Source organism: Panthera uncia (genome assembly GCF_023721935.1).
Source record: "Panthera uncia isolate 11264 chromosome B2 unlocalized genomic scaffold, Puncia_PCG_1.0 HiC_scaffold_24, whole genome shotgun sequence".
Lineage (NCBI taxonomy): Eukaryota > Metazoa > Chordata > Mammalia > Carnivora > Felidae > Panthera > Panthera uncia.
This window is the reverse complement of record NW_026057580.1, coordinates 106,933,009-106,950,002: the sequence shown is the minus strand read 5'-3', so window position 1 is coordinate 106,950,002 and position 16,994 is coordinate 106,933,009. Positions and strand designations below refer to the sequence as shown.

Here is a 16,994-nt window from a genome sequence, read left to right as displayed (position 1 = left end):
CACTTTCCTCTCTCTCAGCCCTCTCAAAAGACTGCCTCCATGAGGCTGCAGCCGTCTTTATAGCACCTCCATAGAGTCCTCTAGTAAGATTCCTTAGGGTATAGGCTCACGAGAGCAAGGCCAAGACAGAAAAGAAGAGGGACATTTTCTCATCGTGTCTCAGAGTCCAAATCTTTCAAAGTTTTTTGACACTGGGAATGTATACTCTCTTCTGGAAAGACTCCATTCCCAATTGCAGAATAATCTTACCGCAGGTTCCAATAAGACAAATACCTCAGAACATACCAGCCTAAGAGCAGCATGAGAAAAGGCTACTGGGAACAGTTTGGGATTTATTTCCATTCATAGATACGAGGGTATTTAAGGCCACAGACACATGCACCACAATATGACTACAGTGATTTTTATGACGGAAAATTTAAACCTGATAGGACCGTACGCTCATTTCAACTATAAAACGCAGTATAGCCCACATGGAATATTTTAACTGATTAATATAACTTTCTGGCAAATGCCCCAAGGTAACTGGCTGTAAAATATATGCTTTGGAAAGTGGCTGAGTTAACTTATTTTATAGATTTACTGATTACAAGCCAGTTAAATGTGGAGTTAAGTGTAACAAAGAAATTTACTTTGGGTTTAGAATAGTTGGTCTGTAGCTCTTCTTTTCAGGGTTCAAGTACCAAGGTAACTTCTCCAAAGCCAGCCAGGGTTTAACACTCCTGGCTGGCAACCATAAAAGCTATTGTTTTTGAATATAATAATTATAATTGTATTACCTATGGAAGGGGAGTGTCTGTTGATTTCATCAAAAAGCAGAATAAATTGCTAAGGTACATGAAATGTCTGCTTCTTCAAAGTCCACGGGAAGTACAGTGTTTATTTGTTTGAATATATTTTGGATGGGATGTATCTACTTTGCTTGCTTGTTAAAGAAAAAAAATCCATTTCTCTCAATGCCTACATTCAAATAAATTGAAAATAAAAATGTTCAGAGATTCAGAATAAGTGAGAATCCTCTTAGTATAATGATTTAACCTAAAATTTCCTCTTTTTTGGTCTTTATCCACAAAGAGGCCAAACCTGCATTTTATTTTTAATGGAGATGGAGAGAATCTGTCCTTTCCTTCTGGAAGGAGATGGGAACACCATATACAGTAGTGGGAAACATTTCCTCCTTTGTACATAAGGGCTCAGAAAATGAGCGATGAGGTGGTGGACTGGATGTGGTAATATGTCCGTGTTAGCTTCAAATGGTTTATAACAATTCTAAAAATGGGTTTTCATTTTCTGTGTACTAATCCAATGATGGATCTTATAGATTATTTAGGCATAGAATGTCTGAATTTTGGAAAAATAAATTAGATAAAATAAATTAGAGGAAGGATATAGAGTCCCAATTTCTAAAGAGTTTTTTTTTTAAGTCATAGAACTCTTTCTTTGGAGACAAGTATGCTCTGGAGTCCAAGGTGAAACCAACAAGTGCAGAGACGTCCATCCTGCCCAGGCACTCAGCAGCCCTTCCCGAGGCTCTTCCTTTGCCCACACAGAACTGTCACGTGGTTGGGCACAGAGCACATACCCAACTTCATGAAGCACTTGCTGGGGACTGACTATTCAGAGTTTCAGGAGGCTAACCATTGATGACAGCATTTTAAGTCATGGATGAGTCACAACCTTTCTGTGATATTTGCTGAGAGCTTCTGGGTGAAGTACCCCAACAAATAGAAATACAGGTGTCCTTTATTCCTTTGATATTGTGTGTGTGTGTGTATGTGTGTGTGTGTGTGTGTGTGTGAGAGAGAGAGAGAGAGAGAGAGAGAGAGAGAATGGAGGGAGGGAGGGAGAGAGGAGAAAAGGAGAAATGTTGATGCTGGTGATCTAAATAGGAGTTGCTCGTACTCCATTGAAAGGAGAGGAGACCCTTAACAGTTTTTCATTTTTTAAAGGAAGGCTACTCTCCACTTCCTTTGCTTTCTTTTGGGTTTGCATCATTTTTCAGTTGAATTAACTTGGCACATTCTCAACAAATAAAAATGTCCTCTTGATTTGAGATTATATAATTGATTATATAATAACTCATGAAGTGTTTGGGAAGTTAAAGTTAAGCGGCTGGCTTAAATTTAGCTTGAGTTATTATTAAGTTTTCTACAAACCAATTCTAAAAAGACACTTGAGGGACAACTTGAGAAATTGTTAAGGTGGTGTGTATGTGAAATATCACGCCAATATATTTTCTAATGTGTCCTTAAATTTTTTTAAGGAAATTATTTTAAGGTTCTCTAAAATTGGGCCGGATGATCCTGAATCTCATGCTTTCCTTTAACAGTGAATTTGAGGTAAACAATCTTTGCATTCTGCTGTTTATGTGGCTCTTTCCCTAAAAGCAAACACCTTTATACCATGAAATATTTGAGGTTGCTCTGACCATTGAGCCTTAAAAATGTTACTGATCTTGTTCTCAAAGGCACTTTTGTGCTTTATGTGCTGGTTTTCAAACACTGAAAAGGTACATGTGGACTTTCAGATTATTCTGCACCCTAGGATCTCCTGCTCAACAACTGAGAGCAGAAAAGAATGCTCTTCAGAACATTACGGCTCATTAGGGTGCTGCCTAAAAATCTCATACATGCCTGACAAAGTTAGTGGAATGTCACGGCCTCTGCTGTGATTAAAGGTTCTAAATGTGTGTTGTCAAGCAGCTCAAATATTAGCTGTAATCCACATCCGTGCCGAGCTCTACGATTAGGCCTTGTAGACAGAGAGCTATATGTACAGAATACCTCTGGTTGCGTTATAAATTTTCCAAATGAATGGAAGGAAAATGGGGCAGGAAATACACATTAAGAATGGGTGTCTCTGGGCTTTGAGATTATAGGTGATTTTCGTTTTTTAGTAACTTTTCTATTGCGTTTTAAAGTTTATAACAAGGCAGACAATTTTTTTTTTCTGGTATCAAAAGTTTTATTTCTAAGAAGTGGAATAGATGCTGTAATTACTGGCAGAGCCAACCTTGTGGTAAGGACATGCTGAACACGGGTCCTGAAAATGTGCCTTCCGACAACACTCAATAGAAGGCACCATTGTCAGACGTGCATATCAACTATGGGTTTAATCAAGCCATGGTGATGATCAAGAGGCAGCTCTAGGCAAGAAGGACCAAACAGCTAGAAATGTAGTGACTTTAGACCAATAGGGAAGAGATGAGAAGGGGAAAGATGTACTGTGTAATAAACATTTAGCATCTGCAGGCTACTCCTGCAGCTACTCCTCCCTTCCACCACAGAAAGTTGGGCGCGGGCAGCTCCTGTCAGTCTCTTTCTCTTTAGTGTGTTCTTTGCCTTTACCCAAAACTCGGGACACTGATATCCAGGCAAACAGCATTTTATGTGGAATACACACACAGTTTGGTCAGAGAGAGGTACAGAAGGAGAATTTTCCTCCCTGGAGGAAGTTGACACAGATGCGTCTCTACTCAGGGGAGTGCCTAGGGAAGGTGGCAGCACTTTGGGGGTGGACTAATAAGGTTAAAAGACGTGATTTTGGCCTCTGGGAGAAGCAGAGTAGGGAGTGGCAAAGCTCAGAAGTGAATTTTGTTCTTAGAATTCTCCTGCCTTCTTTATGTCCCCCTTCTGGGGCAGCTCCCTTCCCGGCCTCATGCCGCTTTCTGGCGGTCAAAGTCCCTACAATAATACACCCTTGAAATTCCTCACTCCCGCGGCCTCCTTTCCTTCAACTTCCTCTTCGTCCTTTTCTTGTTCCCAGTGCTTTGACTTCATCGTCATCAAATGTATCACAGAGCTCACAGTATATCAAGGGTCAAACGTGGATAAGTTTGAGAGTCATGCATTTTGCCTCCTACGCGTAGCTAATAATTTGGAATAATTCATATTTGTTTGTTATAGTTTATAATTATTCCAAATTATTGAAAGTAACACTATCTTGAACCGCGTCCGGGTGAGAGTCGGCCAGCAAGATCTGCGAGGTTAGGTTGCAGCCAGCCCACTGCTAATGCGCACGCGCGTCAAAGCAGGTGGCCTCCCGCAGGCAGAGAGCGCTGGGTGAGCAGCTGGACCGCTTCAGAAAGGACTCGGGCTGAATCAGGTGCACCGCACGGGGTCCCAAGCCCTGGGGAAGAGGGGCTAAACTTTTCCGCAGTTGAGATTTAGACATTACGCACGTGACTGAAGCCCGGGTCCCCAAAAGGAGCTGGACGGGGAGAGCCTTGGGAACCCTGGTAAAAGCCTAGATGGGTGAGGAAGTCTGGCCGCGTGGCAGGAAGCGTTGCTCTGGCCTTGACCCGCCATAGCCCCCCTCTCTCTTCTGGAGTGTCTGTGGATTCCTAAGGGCGAGAGCTGTGGCCAAAGGAAGGCATGTATCACTGTGGAGAGTCCTCGTCAAAGTAATGGTCAGAAACAGGGGCACCTGGGTGGCTCAGTGAGTCAAGTGTCCCACTTCGGCTCAGGTCATGATCTCCCGGTCTGTCAGTCCGAAGTCGGACTCTGTGCTGACAACTTTCGATTCTGTATCTCCCCCTCTCTCTGCCCCTCCTCGGCTCACGCTCTGTCTCTCTCTCTCTCTCAAAAATAAACATTAAAAAAAAAATTTTTTTTTTTAAAGTAATGGTCAGAAACAGGTTTGTGTGTGTGTGTGTGGGGGGGGTGGTGGTCTGGCAGAGGTTGGGGGCTCACAGCAGCCACCTGTGAGCAGGAAACACCAGCCAGAGCAGAAGTCTTCATCTGTAAAATGGGAATAAAACCAGGACCAGCTTCATTGGGGTTGTTGTGAAAACGAAATGATCATACAGCATTTAGCACATGCCTGCGCAAATTGAGTAACAATCAGCGTCCAGTAAGTGTTGCCTATTTTTATCTTCATCGTTGTTTCTGGGAGATCCCTTCTCCCTACTTATTTTCAAGTGGTTATGTAATTTGATTTTATGTGATCCAATGTAATGAATTTTGGCTGTGTTTTTGTTTTTAAGCAGAGAAGTTGCTTCCCAGGATGTATTAGAAAAAGGTTAGATTAAACCTTAGGCTGATTGAAATTGAGCAAAGTTTTAAAAATAATTGTGGCATCTCCAAGTTGAATTTTTACCGAATAAAAAAACCGGCAGCAATGTCATTTTTTGCTCCAGGAAGATCGTGAGAATAACTAATAACACTTGGTGGAGGTTAATATAGTATTGAAAGTAGTAATTTTAACAATTTTGAACTCATTTTCAAAGACATAATTGGAATAATTTTCAGTAGACATCAGTCTTTGTTTGGGAGGAAATTACAGTGATTAAATTAACTGCAGGCAGCCTCTCATTGTTATTTGAAGATAATAGTCTGTTGAGGATTGGTGGAAAAAAATGAATGATACATGTTCTATTAAAGACTGTATAGCTGAAGAAATTTTCATCACTCGTTCTGTCTGGCTACAATTTATGTACTGAAGCCATAATTGTCAGATGCAACTTCCTTTACTGTATTTGGCCTAGAACACTAATCCAGATGAAGAATGAGAATAATGCTTTTCCTAGGATTAAAATATAGATTTTTCTTTTAAGGAGATGAATAATATGCCAGTTCACAAGAAAATAATATGCTTGCAGAACTCTGTGCAAGTTGAAAAAAAAAAGAGATTTATTCCTTCGTTAAGTATTTTCAGGTTTCTGTCTCTGCTTCCATATGAAATTGAACACTGGACAAAGACAGTAATATCACACCCACTATTTAGGCATTTGAAATTACTGTTTTACTTTGGAATGAGGCATTCAGATCACTGAGTGCTGATAAATTGTCCCTGGATGAAAGAGTAAGTGGACCTTGATCTGTCATCTCAGCTTCAGGCTCCTTGGAGGTGGCAAAGTGGCTTTCATCAGTGGAAGATGTCACCCTGCTTCCTCAAGGTCTTTCCAAACTCCGTATGATTTAGATAGTATGTCTGAGGGTAAATACCACCCAGATAGACCTGGTGGTCTGAGTGTAATACCACCCAGGCACCTTCCCTGGACATGAGTGATACTGCTTTTTAAATTTCGGTATTACTATAAAAGTTGTCTGGCTTTTACTCCCATGACGACCCGTGACTCAGAGAGAAGAAAACCTGTTTGTGTTCTTTCTGGCTGGAATGTCTACTTAAGGATCTATGCATTGGTTGTGAATCAAGTTACATATACTGATAACTAAAACTTTTCTTAATTTGATCCTAAACTAAACAATATTGGGACTGTGTGGTCCAAAAGTAAAAGGAAAATTAAAAAGTAATTAATTTCATATGCTTAGAAGTTCTTGTCCCAATACTGATTACTATGCTATGAGACAATGCTGTTTTCATGTGTTGGGAAGCAGAAGGAATTGACAAAAAGTAAATAAATAAAGTCTTGCCCTGGGGAGAAAAGAAGAGCTGGTGAATTACCAGTTGCACCAAACGCAAAGACATAAAAGTGAACAAAAGCCAATTACTTGGCATTCAATACAGCTAACATTCATCTCCTTTTATATTGTTTCTGACTTGATTATTGTAATTTCAAATCACAATAGTTAGAAAATGTTTTGATAAGGCATAATATTACATTGCCTTGTAATTTAACATACTAGAACTGTAAGGTACAAAGTTAGGACAATGGCGAGTGCAGGTTGTAAAAGAGAAAAATTGTCTAGATTTATGTGGTATGAAAGCACAGGGCTTCTTACTGAGGATGAGATTTACAGTATGACTATGCTTAAATTTTGGCCACAGATATAGTCTTCGTAGTTCTATAAACTTGGATACATTTTCATTCAAACAGAAAAGGTGATTAAAAATACCTACCTAGTGGAGTTGTGCAAATTGAGTAAATGAATCCATGTCAAAGCGTTTTGTAAATTGCAAACTGTGACACTAATTTACTTTGCAGGAGACAATCATGAAGTGTTATTGATTGAAAGAAAATATTAATCCAACCTATTTTGTACTTTTTCTAATGTATAAAAAGAAGAAGAGCATTCCAACTTCACATGTGTGCCTCTGCTAAAATTGTCACCTGAATGTAATTGTGAGGAGACAATTAGATAAACTTAATTTGAGGGACATTACACAAAAAATAACTGGTGTGGACTCTACAAAAATGTCAATTGTCAAAGACAAAGGAAATATATACATATGACAATATATACAATAGTGATCCTTGATTGAATCCTGGATTTAAAATAAAATATAATAAATACCCAGACTGAGACAATTGGGAAAATATGAACTGCATATTAGATAATAATATCACATCAAACTTCCTGTGTGTTTATTATTTTGTAATTATGGTAGGATATTTGTTCTTAGGAGGTACATACTAAAGTTGTGCTTTTTAGTTTTTATTTAAATTCCAGTTAGTTAATGGGGCGCCTGGGTGGCTCAGTCAGTTAAGCGTCTGACTTGGGCTCAGGTCATGATCTCGTGGTTCATGAGTTCAAGCCCCCGTCAGGCTTTGTGCTGATGACTCAGAGCCTGGAGCCTGTTTCAGATTCTGTGTCTCCCTCTCTCTCTGACCCTCCCCCGTTCATGGTCTGTCTCTCTCTGTCTCAAAAATAAATACACGTTAAAAAAAAATTAAAAAAAAATTCCACTTAACGTACACTGTGATGTTAGTTTCAGGTATACAATATAGTGATTCAACACTTCCTTTACATCACCCGGTGCTCATCTCATCACAAGTGCACTCCTTAATATCCATCACTTATTTAACCCAAATCCCCAACCATCTCCCTTTGGTAACTATCATTTTGTTCTCTAGAGTTAAGATTTGTTTCTTGGTTTGCCTCCCCCGTCTCTTTTTTCCCCCCTCTTTGTTTGTTTGCTTTGTTTCTTAAATTCCACATATGAGTGAAATCATAGGGTATTTGTTTTTCTCTGACTTACTTCGCTTAGTTAATACTCTCTAGCTCCATCCATGTCATTCCAAATGGCAAGATTTCATTCTTTTTTATGGCTGAGTAACATTCCATCACACACACACACACACACACACACCACCTCTTCCGCTTGGGTTGTTTCATCTCACACACACACACACACACACACACACATATCACCTCTTCCGCTTGAGTTGTTTCCATAATTTGGCTATCGTAGATAAAGCTGCTATAAAACATTGGGGTATATGTATCCCTTTGGGTTAGTAATTTAGTATTCTTTGGATAAACACCCAGTAGTGCAATTGCTGATTCATAGGGTAGTTATATTTCTAACTTTTTGGGGAACTTTCATACTGTTTTCCAGAGTGGCTGCACCAGTTTGCATTCCCATCAACAGTGCAAAAGAGTTCCCTTTTCTCCACATCCTTGACAACACCTATTGTGTCTTGTGTTGTTGATTTTAGCCATTCTGACAGGTTTGGGGTGATAGCCAGGCTAGAGTTCTTAGGGATGAACCATCTTTGTAAGTAATTCTCAAATGGTTTGGTAAAATATTTACATATATAGACAGAGAAATAAAGCAAATGTGGCAAAATGATAATCACTCTGGAATCTAGTGAAGGCTTTCCAGGTGTTCATTGTTAAATATTCCCACAGCTTTTCTGTAGTTTAAATTTTTTTTCAAAATGAAAACTTGGAGGAAAATTTATAAAGTTAAAAAACCTAAATCCTCAAAACACTTGAGTCATTAAAAAACAGATCTTCCTGAAATATATCTGTCCTTTACAGATCATGTTTTTCTACCATCTCATTGTACTGTGAGATATAAATATATAGGCTTAAAAAAGAAGAATCTTGCAGCAAAAGTGGTGCTTGAAAGAAATTTATAGAATGGAATGCATATATTAGAAAAGAAGAAAGATCTAAAATCAATAACCTAAGTTTCCGTTTTGGGAATTCAGAAGAACAAATTAAGTCCAAAATAAGAAAAGAAAGAATAATATTAGCAAAAGTCAATGAAATGGAAAACAGGCAATTAATCAGCTTCCGTGGAAGCTGTAGTCATGTCACCTCTTTCATTTCTGATATTAGTAACTTGTGTCTTCTCTCATTTTTTTTCTCAGTTAGCCTGGCTTGAGGTTAATTGATTTTATTGATCTTTTCAAAGAACCAGCTTTTGGTTTCATTGATTTTCCCTATTGAAAACTTATGTCCACACAAAAATCTGCACATGGATGTTTACAGCAGCTTATTCACAACTGCTAAAACTTGGAAGCAACCAAGATGCCCTTCAGTAGGTGAAGGGATAAAGAAACTGATACATTTAGAAAATGGAATATTAGTAAGTGCTAAAAAGAAATATGTTATTGAGCCATGAAAAGACACGGAGGAAACTTTAACGCGTATTACTAGGTGAAAGGAGTCTGTATGAGAAGGCTACATACATACTATATGATTACAGCTATGTGACGTTCTGGAAAAGGCAAAACTATGGAGACAATAAAAGTTCAGTGGTTGTAGGGGTGGGAGAAATGAATGAATACACAGGGTGATGAAAATGCTATAATATTATATCATATGATATTATAACATGATATAATGATAGATACAGGTCATTGTACATTTTTCTATAAACATAGAGTATACAACACAAGTAGTGAACTGTAAGGTAAACTATGGACTTTAGCTAATTATGATGTGTCAGTGTAGGTTCATCCTTGGTAAAAAAATATATATACTGTTCTGGCGAATGATGTTAATAATGGGGGAGACTATGCACATGTGCGGGCAGGGGACATAGGGGACATCTCTGTGCCCTCCTCTCAGTTTTACTGTAAACCTAAAACTGCTCTAAAAAATGAAGTCTTACAAAAACCTGTACTTTTAAAAACTTATGATTTGGGCAATGAGTGGGATGATTATTACTAATATGAAACATTTTCCCACTGACAGAATTCCAGGAAAACAGATGGAAGTTCTAAATTCATGTGCACATCTTTCAAGATACTTAAAAGCAAAGTAAAAATATATCTTGAGGAGTGTTTAAAGGGATTTGAACATTATTTTCACTTTATCTTTTAGAAAACATTCAGTTCCAGGGGATCTCAGTTTAATGATTTTCCTGCTAGTTTACTACCTAGGTCTTGTTCTTTTTGGGGAGATAGAACTTTTTGTCTCATTTTTTATTTGGATAGTTATTATGATGAGTGAGTTCTTATTTTGTTACCTCTTCTTGGATGTAATAGGATTCTGACTTCCTCCTAGGCAGTTGGGTCCAGGCAGAAATATTATGACCCCTTTATTGTCCTTTTCTTGTACAGATCAGAGGCAAGAGACCTGGAACGAGGACACTCACAGCTTTTTGGTATGTAATTGAAAATTCCTCAAAACGAATTCTTTCTTTTAGTGACTTTTATGAACTGAAGGGCCTGTACTCTACTTTGTTATTCTAATTTGTGAACCAAACTGTAATAGTCTGTGTTTATTTTCCTGTAACAGCCAATATTTATGCTTTGCCTAATATTAATGCAGAGGGAAGCTAATAGTATTAATGAATAACTACTCATCTTTGGTCCTCTGGATTTCCCTTGAAAGTGGATTCATGGTGGTAATTGCTTCTCAGTGGGAGGGTTTTTGTTTTATTAAAAAATTTTTTTTAATGTTTTTATTTATTTTTGAGGCAGAGAGAGACAGAGCATGAGCAGGGGAGGGGCAGAGAGAGAGGGAGACACAGAATCTGAAGCAGGCTCCAGGCTCTGAGCGGTCAGCACAGAGCCCGACAAGGGGCTCGAACTCACAGAGTGTGAGATCATGACCTGAGCTGAAGTTGGACGCTTAACCAACTGAGCCACCCAGACGCCCCTCAGTGGGAGGATTTTTTAGTAAAGCAATTTATATATGGAATGATCTTTTTTGATCTCCTTGGTGGTCAGGAACATACCATAACTACCAAAGTACCATAGATGTATAATTGTGTGAAGAACCTACTTTATAAGCAAGTATGTGTTTAGATGCTCAAGTGCAAGTTGAATGATCTAGAAAATGAGGGATTTACTGATCTAAATTTACTACTGATTCAAATAAAATATTTATATTTAATAATTATAAAAGTAAGATAATCTTAAGATGTTCTTGCCTTTAAAGTTCATCACTAATGGATCTAGGCACTAATGGATCTCGTTTTTGAATATGTGTGTAGTTCTCATTTTTCCTTTGATTTTATATTTATAAAATAATTTTAAAAGAATTATTGTATTTCTTTGCTCCTGACTAAGACATCCATCTCTTGTTTGGTTTAATTCCTTTTTAAATTTTTTTTTTAACGTTTATTTATTTTTGAGACAGAGAGAGACAGAGCATGAGTGGGGGGGAGGGGCAGAGAGAGAGGGAGACACAGAATCGGAAGCAGGCTCCAGGCTCTGAGCCATCAGCCCAGAGCCCGACGCGGGGGTCAAACTCACGGACCGTGAGATCGTGACCTGAGCTGAAGTCGGACGCTTAACCGACTGAGCCACCCAGGCGCCCCAGTTTAATTCCTTTTTAAAGATGAAATACAATTCTAAACTTGCTGGGGAATGCATGGGAAGCATTCTTTTCAGAGCTATCTATCAAGGACACATTGTTTTGGTGTGTGACTCTATGGATATAACTGAAAGTCTGGTAATTTTTCAGAAAATATTAATATATGAATTTAACTATTATTTTTCTATTAGCCAAACCATAACAAGAATGATCACTATTGACCGTGGTATGTATTTTCTACCACTCCCAATTATATTGCAACTGTCTTTGAAACATTGCTACCCATGACCCATTAGTCACCATCATTCATTTTGGTGACCATCTTCCTCTTTTCCTTCTATAATTGTTAAAACCCATTGTTCTTGTTGTCCAAGTCACTGACAAAAAATTAGTTTTGGTGCACATGTTTACTGTTTAGATGTCTTCAAACACATAAAGTCTTATTGTTTCAACTTGTGTGTACTTGAGATATATATTTATTCATGAGACACATTATGTGATTCAGGTCAAGAAAACTCTCACGTTGCCTTCTACGGTAAAGAATGCTTTATTGGCCATCATTCAATATTTTGTTGAGGAATTTTAAGGGATACTTTTTATGCATACATTTTTCATTGATGATTTACAAACTAGTTACCAGAAGGTATTGAAAAAAAATGGTGGATTTTACCATCTCTAGAAGTTGTCAATTACCAAGTACTTTTTCTAGCAAAACATTTCTGATCCTTAGATCAGGGGCCTCCTCATTATGAAAGGTAACCAGAAAGAGCCCAGCTTGTTATCAGAAAAAGGTATGTTATGAGGGAACCCTGTGTTGGTAGAAAGACCAGGTTAGATGAACTCTCTGGTCTCTTGTAATGTAAAATTTGATAATTCTTATGGATGATGATACTTAGCCAATGACCACATTAGATAATCTCAGTTTTGCTAAGGATTATAGAAATTCTTGCTCTGAACAAAATCAGAGACAGGGTATAGTGGTGAAAATGATAGTCTCTGAACTCAGACGGCCTGGGTTTGATCTCATCTCTGACATGACCTATGTGACCTTGGTCATTTTACTTAACATTTAGCTGCCTCACTTTCCTCACGTGTTGAATGGAGACAGTAATAGTACCTCATAAAGCTGATGCAAGGATTTAATGAGTTAATATGACTATAGCTCTTGGAACAACAGATAGTATATAGACATTCAACAAATGTCTATAGTTGATAGTAATGAATGAATGATGTCATCAGCTGGGGCATCTGTGCCTCTTGGAGATACTTACACAGTTGTCACTAATCCCCCAAATTTATGATGCATAAGAGTACAATACATCTGACAATGATTTCTAGGAGTTTCTAGCAACCAACCTCTTCAAGTTTCTTGATGCTGTCTTGGTTCTACCTGAAGCCAACGTGAAGACAAAGCTCAGACTGTTGATTAATTTCTACTTACCCCAACATTGTGGATGTCACTTCTGTCACACCATTTTTCTTCATTTTCTGGGCCCAATTTTCCATCTTCCTCTCATTGCCTTTCATAGGCCTTTCTGCATGCATTTAAACACTTCTGGACGTAACATTTTACAAAAGAGGGGCTTATTAATAATAGTAAAATTATTATTTCTCTAGCAAAGCTAGATGTTTACCTAAGAGAAAGTCTTGAACAGCTACTAGGGTAATACAATGTCTTCCAACTTGATGCAAAAGCATAGTAATAATTTTCATCTTTACTATCGTCATTAAGCAATTTTATAGTCACTCAGATATATTAAAGGCATAATTCTCAGTCCAAGTGTGTAATGAGAGTAGGCAGTTCACATTTCATTCTCATTTACACATGCCTACATTTCTGGTTCCGTGATTATTTTTAGTTCTTCATAGAATTTTTCTTCACTTTTTAAAATTGTGGTAAAATACCCATACCATAAAATTTACTGTGTGAGCCATAAGATTTACTGTGTGAACCATACGATTTACTGTGTGAGCCATTTTTAAAGTTTATTTGTTTATTTTGAGAGAGAGAGAGAGAGAGAGAGCGCAGGGGAGGGGCTGAGGTGGGGGGGGGGGAGAGAATCCCAAGTAGCCTCCATGCTGGATGGAGATCATGACCTGAGCCAAAACCAAGAGTTGGATGCTTAACTGACTGAGCCACCCAGGCACCCCCCCATGTGAGCCATTGTTAAGTGTAAAATTGAGTGGTATTAAACACATTCACGTTACCATGCGACCATCACCACCATCCATCCCTGCAACCCTTTTCATCTTGTAGAGCTAAAACTTTACACCCGTTAAACAATAACTCTCTTCCCCTCTTTTCCCTTCCCCTCAGCCCCTGGCAACCATCATTATATTTTTTTGTCTTTAGATTTTGACGTGCTAGGAAGTCCTTCCTGCAAGTGGAATTGTACAGTATTTTTCTTTTTGTGCTTGGCTCATTTCACTTAGCCTTATGCCCTCAGGGCTCATCCATGCTTTGGCACATGTCAACATTTCCTTCCTTTAAAAGGCTAAATAATATTCCCTTGTGTGTATATACCACATTTTGCTTATCCATTTATCTATTGATAGACACTTGGGTTGCTTCTACATTTTAGCTATTGTGAATAATGTTGCTGTGAGCATAGATGTAGAAATATCTCATTGCGACCCTGCTTTTAAAATACTTATGGGTAAATACCCAGAAGTGGAATTGGTGGATCATATGTTAGTTCTACTTTAAATTTTAAATTGTTTTTCACAACAGCTGTACCATTTTACATTCCAACCAACACTTTTCATGGAATTGTTAAGTACAGAATGCTTGTCTAATTATTTTGACATATTCCTACTGGGCAGCGAATATTGTGAAGTTTGAAGTGAATACATTTTGAATGTAAGGTTATATTTTTCGAATTCATTTTTTTTCCTGCTGTGCCTATGAAGGCTATGTTCTAAGACCTACTTAATGTTAATTTATGTTACCAGGTGATTCAGAGCGTCAGTGGACTTTTTCCAGAACAGAAACATGTGGGGCCAAGTTTCATACCTCTAATGGAAAAACAACTTGCACTCCAAGGATTTATTGGCTTAGTTTAAAATAAACTCTATATTAAATTCCTATGCGCTGGCAGTTAAGGAATAGATGACCACATATGTTTTCTTCTGAAGGCTTGTAATTTTTTTTTGCACAAAATACACCAATGTGACCAGGAATGGGGACACTGGATTACAAAGAAAGAATTGGCTAGCTGAAAAAATACTTATATAGAGGATTGAAACAGAATCTACAAGCTTTTCAAATTATCAAGAGAACAGGCTAACATTTGTGGTGTTATTTTTTCTGGTTAAATAATATTTGTGCTTTTTAATATTTTGGTTCAAAAATACAGATACAGCTTTCTAAGGGACAGAACCCAATTCCCAAACTGAGAAGTTATTAGCTGAAAATCTCACAGTCTTTTGAGGTTATTTCCACAAATTAGTGGGTCACTTTCTCAGAAAATCTTCTGCATTTATTTTTTATGGACAGTGAGCGTAGAAAGGAGGAGGAATAAGCTTACTTACGGAACAAAAGTATTCTGGTTGCCAGAGATTTCATTTGTTTATTAGTTCATTTGTTTACTATGCTCCATTGAAATATCAATGTCTTCCCTAAGAAAACCACTTTCCAACTAAAGTGTTCATAAAAGGGACTGACAACCTTGGGTATATGTCAGTTTACTTTACACAGGAATTTAAATAGAACTTAAAAAATGTAGCAAAGACTTTTGTAAATGATTAGTAAGGCACCAGGAGCGCTTGTCAGGGGCGCCTAGGCCATGCTGTGGTAGCAAATTAACCTTGAAGCCTCAGTGGCTTACCACAAGGAATTTTTATTTCTTATTCACGCTCTGTGTTCAATGCCAGTCCCACGAGAAGGGGAAGGCCCTTCTTCTCCACATGGTCTCTTAGAGGGGTGAGCTGATGGAAGTCCCTTCTCCTTGTGGCACCACCATGGCAGCAGATGGCTTCAGGGTTTGCCACGACAGGGAAAAGGAATGTGGAGCACTCATACTCTTCTCCAAACTGGAAGTGATGCACATCACCTCCACTCAGAACCCATGGGCCAGAGGTAGTCGCACTGCCTTTCCCAACAACCTGGGGCTGGTGGTCTTCCTGGGGTGCGAGGGAGGAGAGAGAACCTAGATTTAATAAGCACCAATAACTTTCTCTTTGATGAATTCTGCTGGAGTTTTGGATTAGGCATCTCTATAAAACAATTTTCCTTTTGAAATCAGTCACATTCATGATTCTTTATGTTTTTCTATGTAGGTAAGTAATTTTCATCTTTTTATTAATTTAGTAATTAATTTCACATTTTTAATGTGGTAATTCTAGGCAGGAATAAATAAAATAAGGATTATTGAGAAGGAATTAGTAAAGGTATAGATGTAATCAACCATGAAAAAAATGTCTATGGAAAAAATGGCCATCATATGTCAATGTATCTATAGGCTTCATTTGTATTATCAATCATACTTCATTATTTCTTTTTCTTTTCTATAAAACCATAACTAGAACTTAAATGAGACTCCAAATGTAGTAAGGGTTGATTGCAAAATCAGCGCAAGGTATATTGTATGGAAATAAGGAACTATACTTTAGATCAGTTTTAATAGATTGTCCTTAATTTATTTTATACTTTTTCCCTCCATTATATGCTCATCTTTTCCTGAATCTTAATCTCATGTTTTTTTTCCTTTCTTATATCTCATTTTTCTCCTTAAGTTTCTTTTTCCATTTATCAAAGTATTTTATCAAGCAATATTTTCATATTGGGTACACGGGGAATAAACATGTCTGCAAATGTATTTTACCCTCATGACTGATTGTGTGTCTGAATTATAGAATTTTATGTGCACATTTATTTTGATTGAGAACTTAGAAGGCATTGCTCCAATACCCTTTAACATTCCATGCTGCCTGTTGGAAATCTGATGTTATTCTTATTCTTGCTTCTTTGTAGATAATACCATTTTATCCTGTCTGTAAACTTTTAGAATTCTTCGTATGCCTTTGCAATTCTGAAATTCCACAAGTCATATTCATCATGTTCAGCTGTACATCTTCTTAAAAATGTCTGGTTCAGCATTTTGTGGCACAGGAAGGTTTCTTTTTTCCCCGTCTCTGGAAGCTCTCTTCCCATTTATTCTTCCCACCAGGTCACCAAGATGGCCACTGCTAACTCCAGGCTTGCACGGTCCTCATGGCTCAAACCCCAGAAAAAATGACAAGCGACTTTCCCAACGCTGCAGGCAGGATTTCCTGGCTAACCTTAGTTCATTTACTCTTTTCTGAATTGGCCCTTGCGGCAAAGGTGTTAAATACTTTGGCCCGTTTATTTCTTACCACCTCTACTCCCTTCACTGAGGTCCAAGGCATTCTCCTATCTTCCCTGGATTACCGCAGTAGCCTCTTGATTGACCTCTCTGTTTATGTCTTTGCTTCTTTCAGTCTCTTCTCAGTGCTGGAGTCAGAGCTGTTCACGTGTGTGTCGCATCAAACTTTGTAAAGCTTGCCTGTTTCACTTCAAGAGAAGCCAAAGTCTTCAACGGTAGCTTGAAATACCACCCACGATCCACAGGAACT

The 16,994-nt window shown here is 38.1% G+C and overlaps 1 protein-coding gene across 12 annotated transcripts in view; it reads left to right on the top strand.

Annotated features, from left to right (window-relative positions):
• IPCEF1 (interaction protein for cytohesin exchange factors 1) overlaps window positions 1-16,994 on the top strand; it is a 215,816-nt gene that overhangs the window by 52,518 nt on the left and 146,304 nt on the right. For 7 of the 12 annotated variants that reach the window (XR_007462598.1, XR_007462597.1, XM_049653131.1 and 4 more), the window contains one exon: window positions 10,199-10,242. The exons of the other annotated variants lie outside the window; for them this stretch is intronic. Coding sequence is in view for 2 of the 7 variants with exons in the window: in XM_049653131.1 (XP_049509088.1) it covers window positions 10,199-10,242 (44 nt within the window). In the remaining 5 variants the exon portion in view is untranslated. The remainder of the gene's footprint in view (window positions 1-10,198; window positions 10,243-16,994) is intronic. 12 annotated transcript variants of the gene reach the window in all.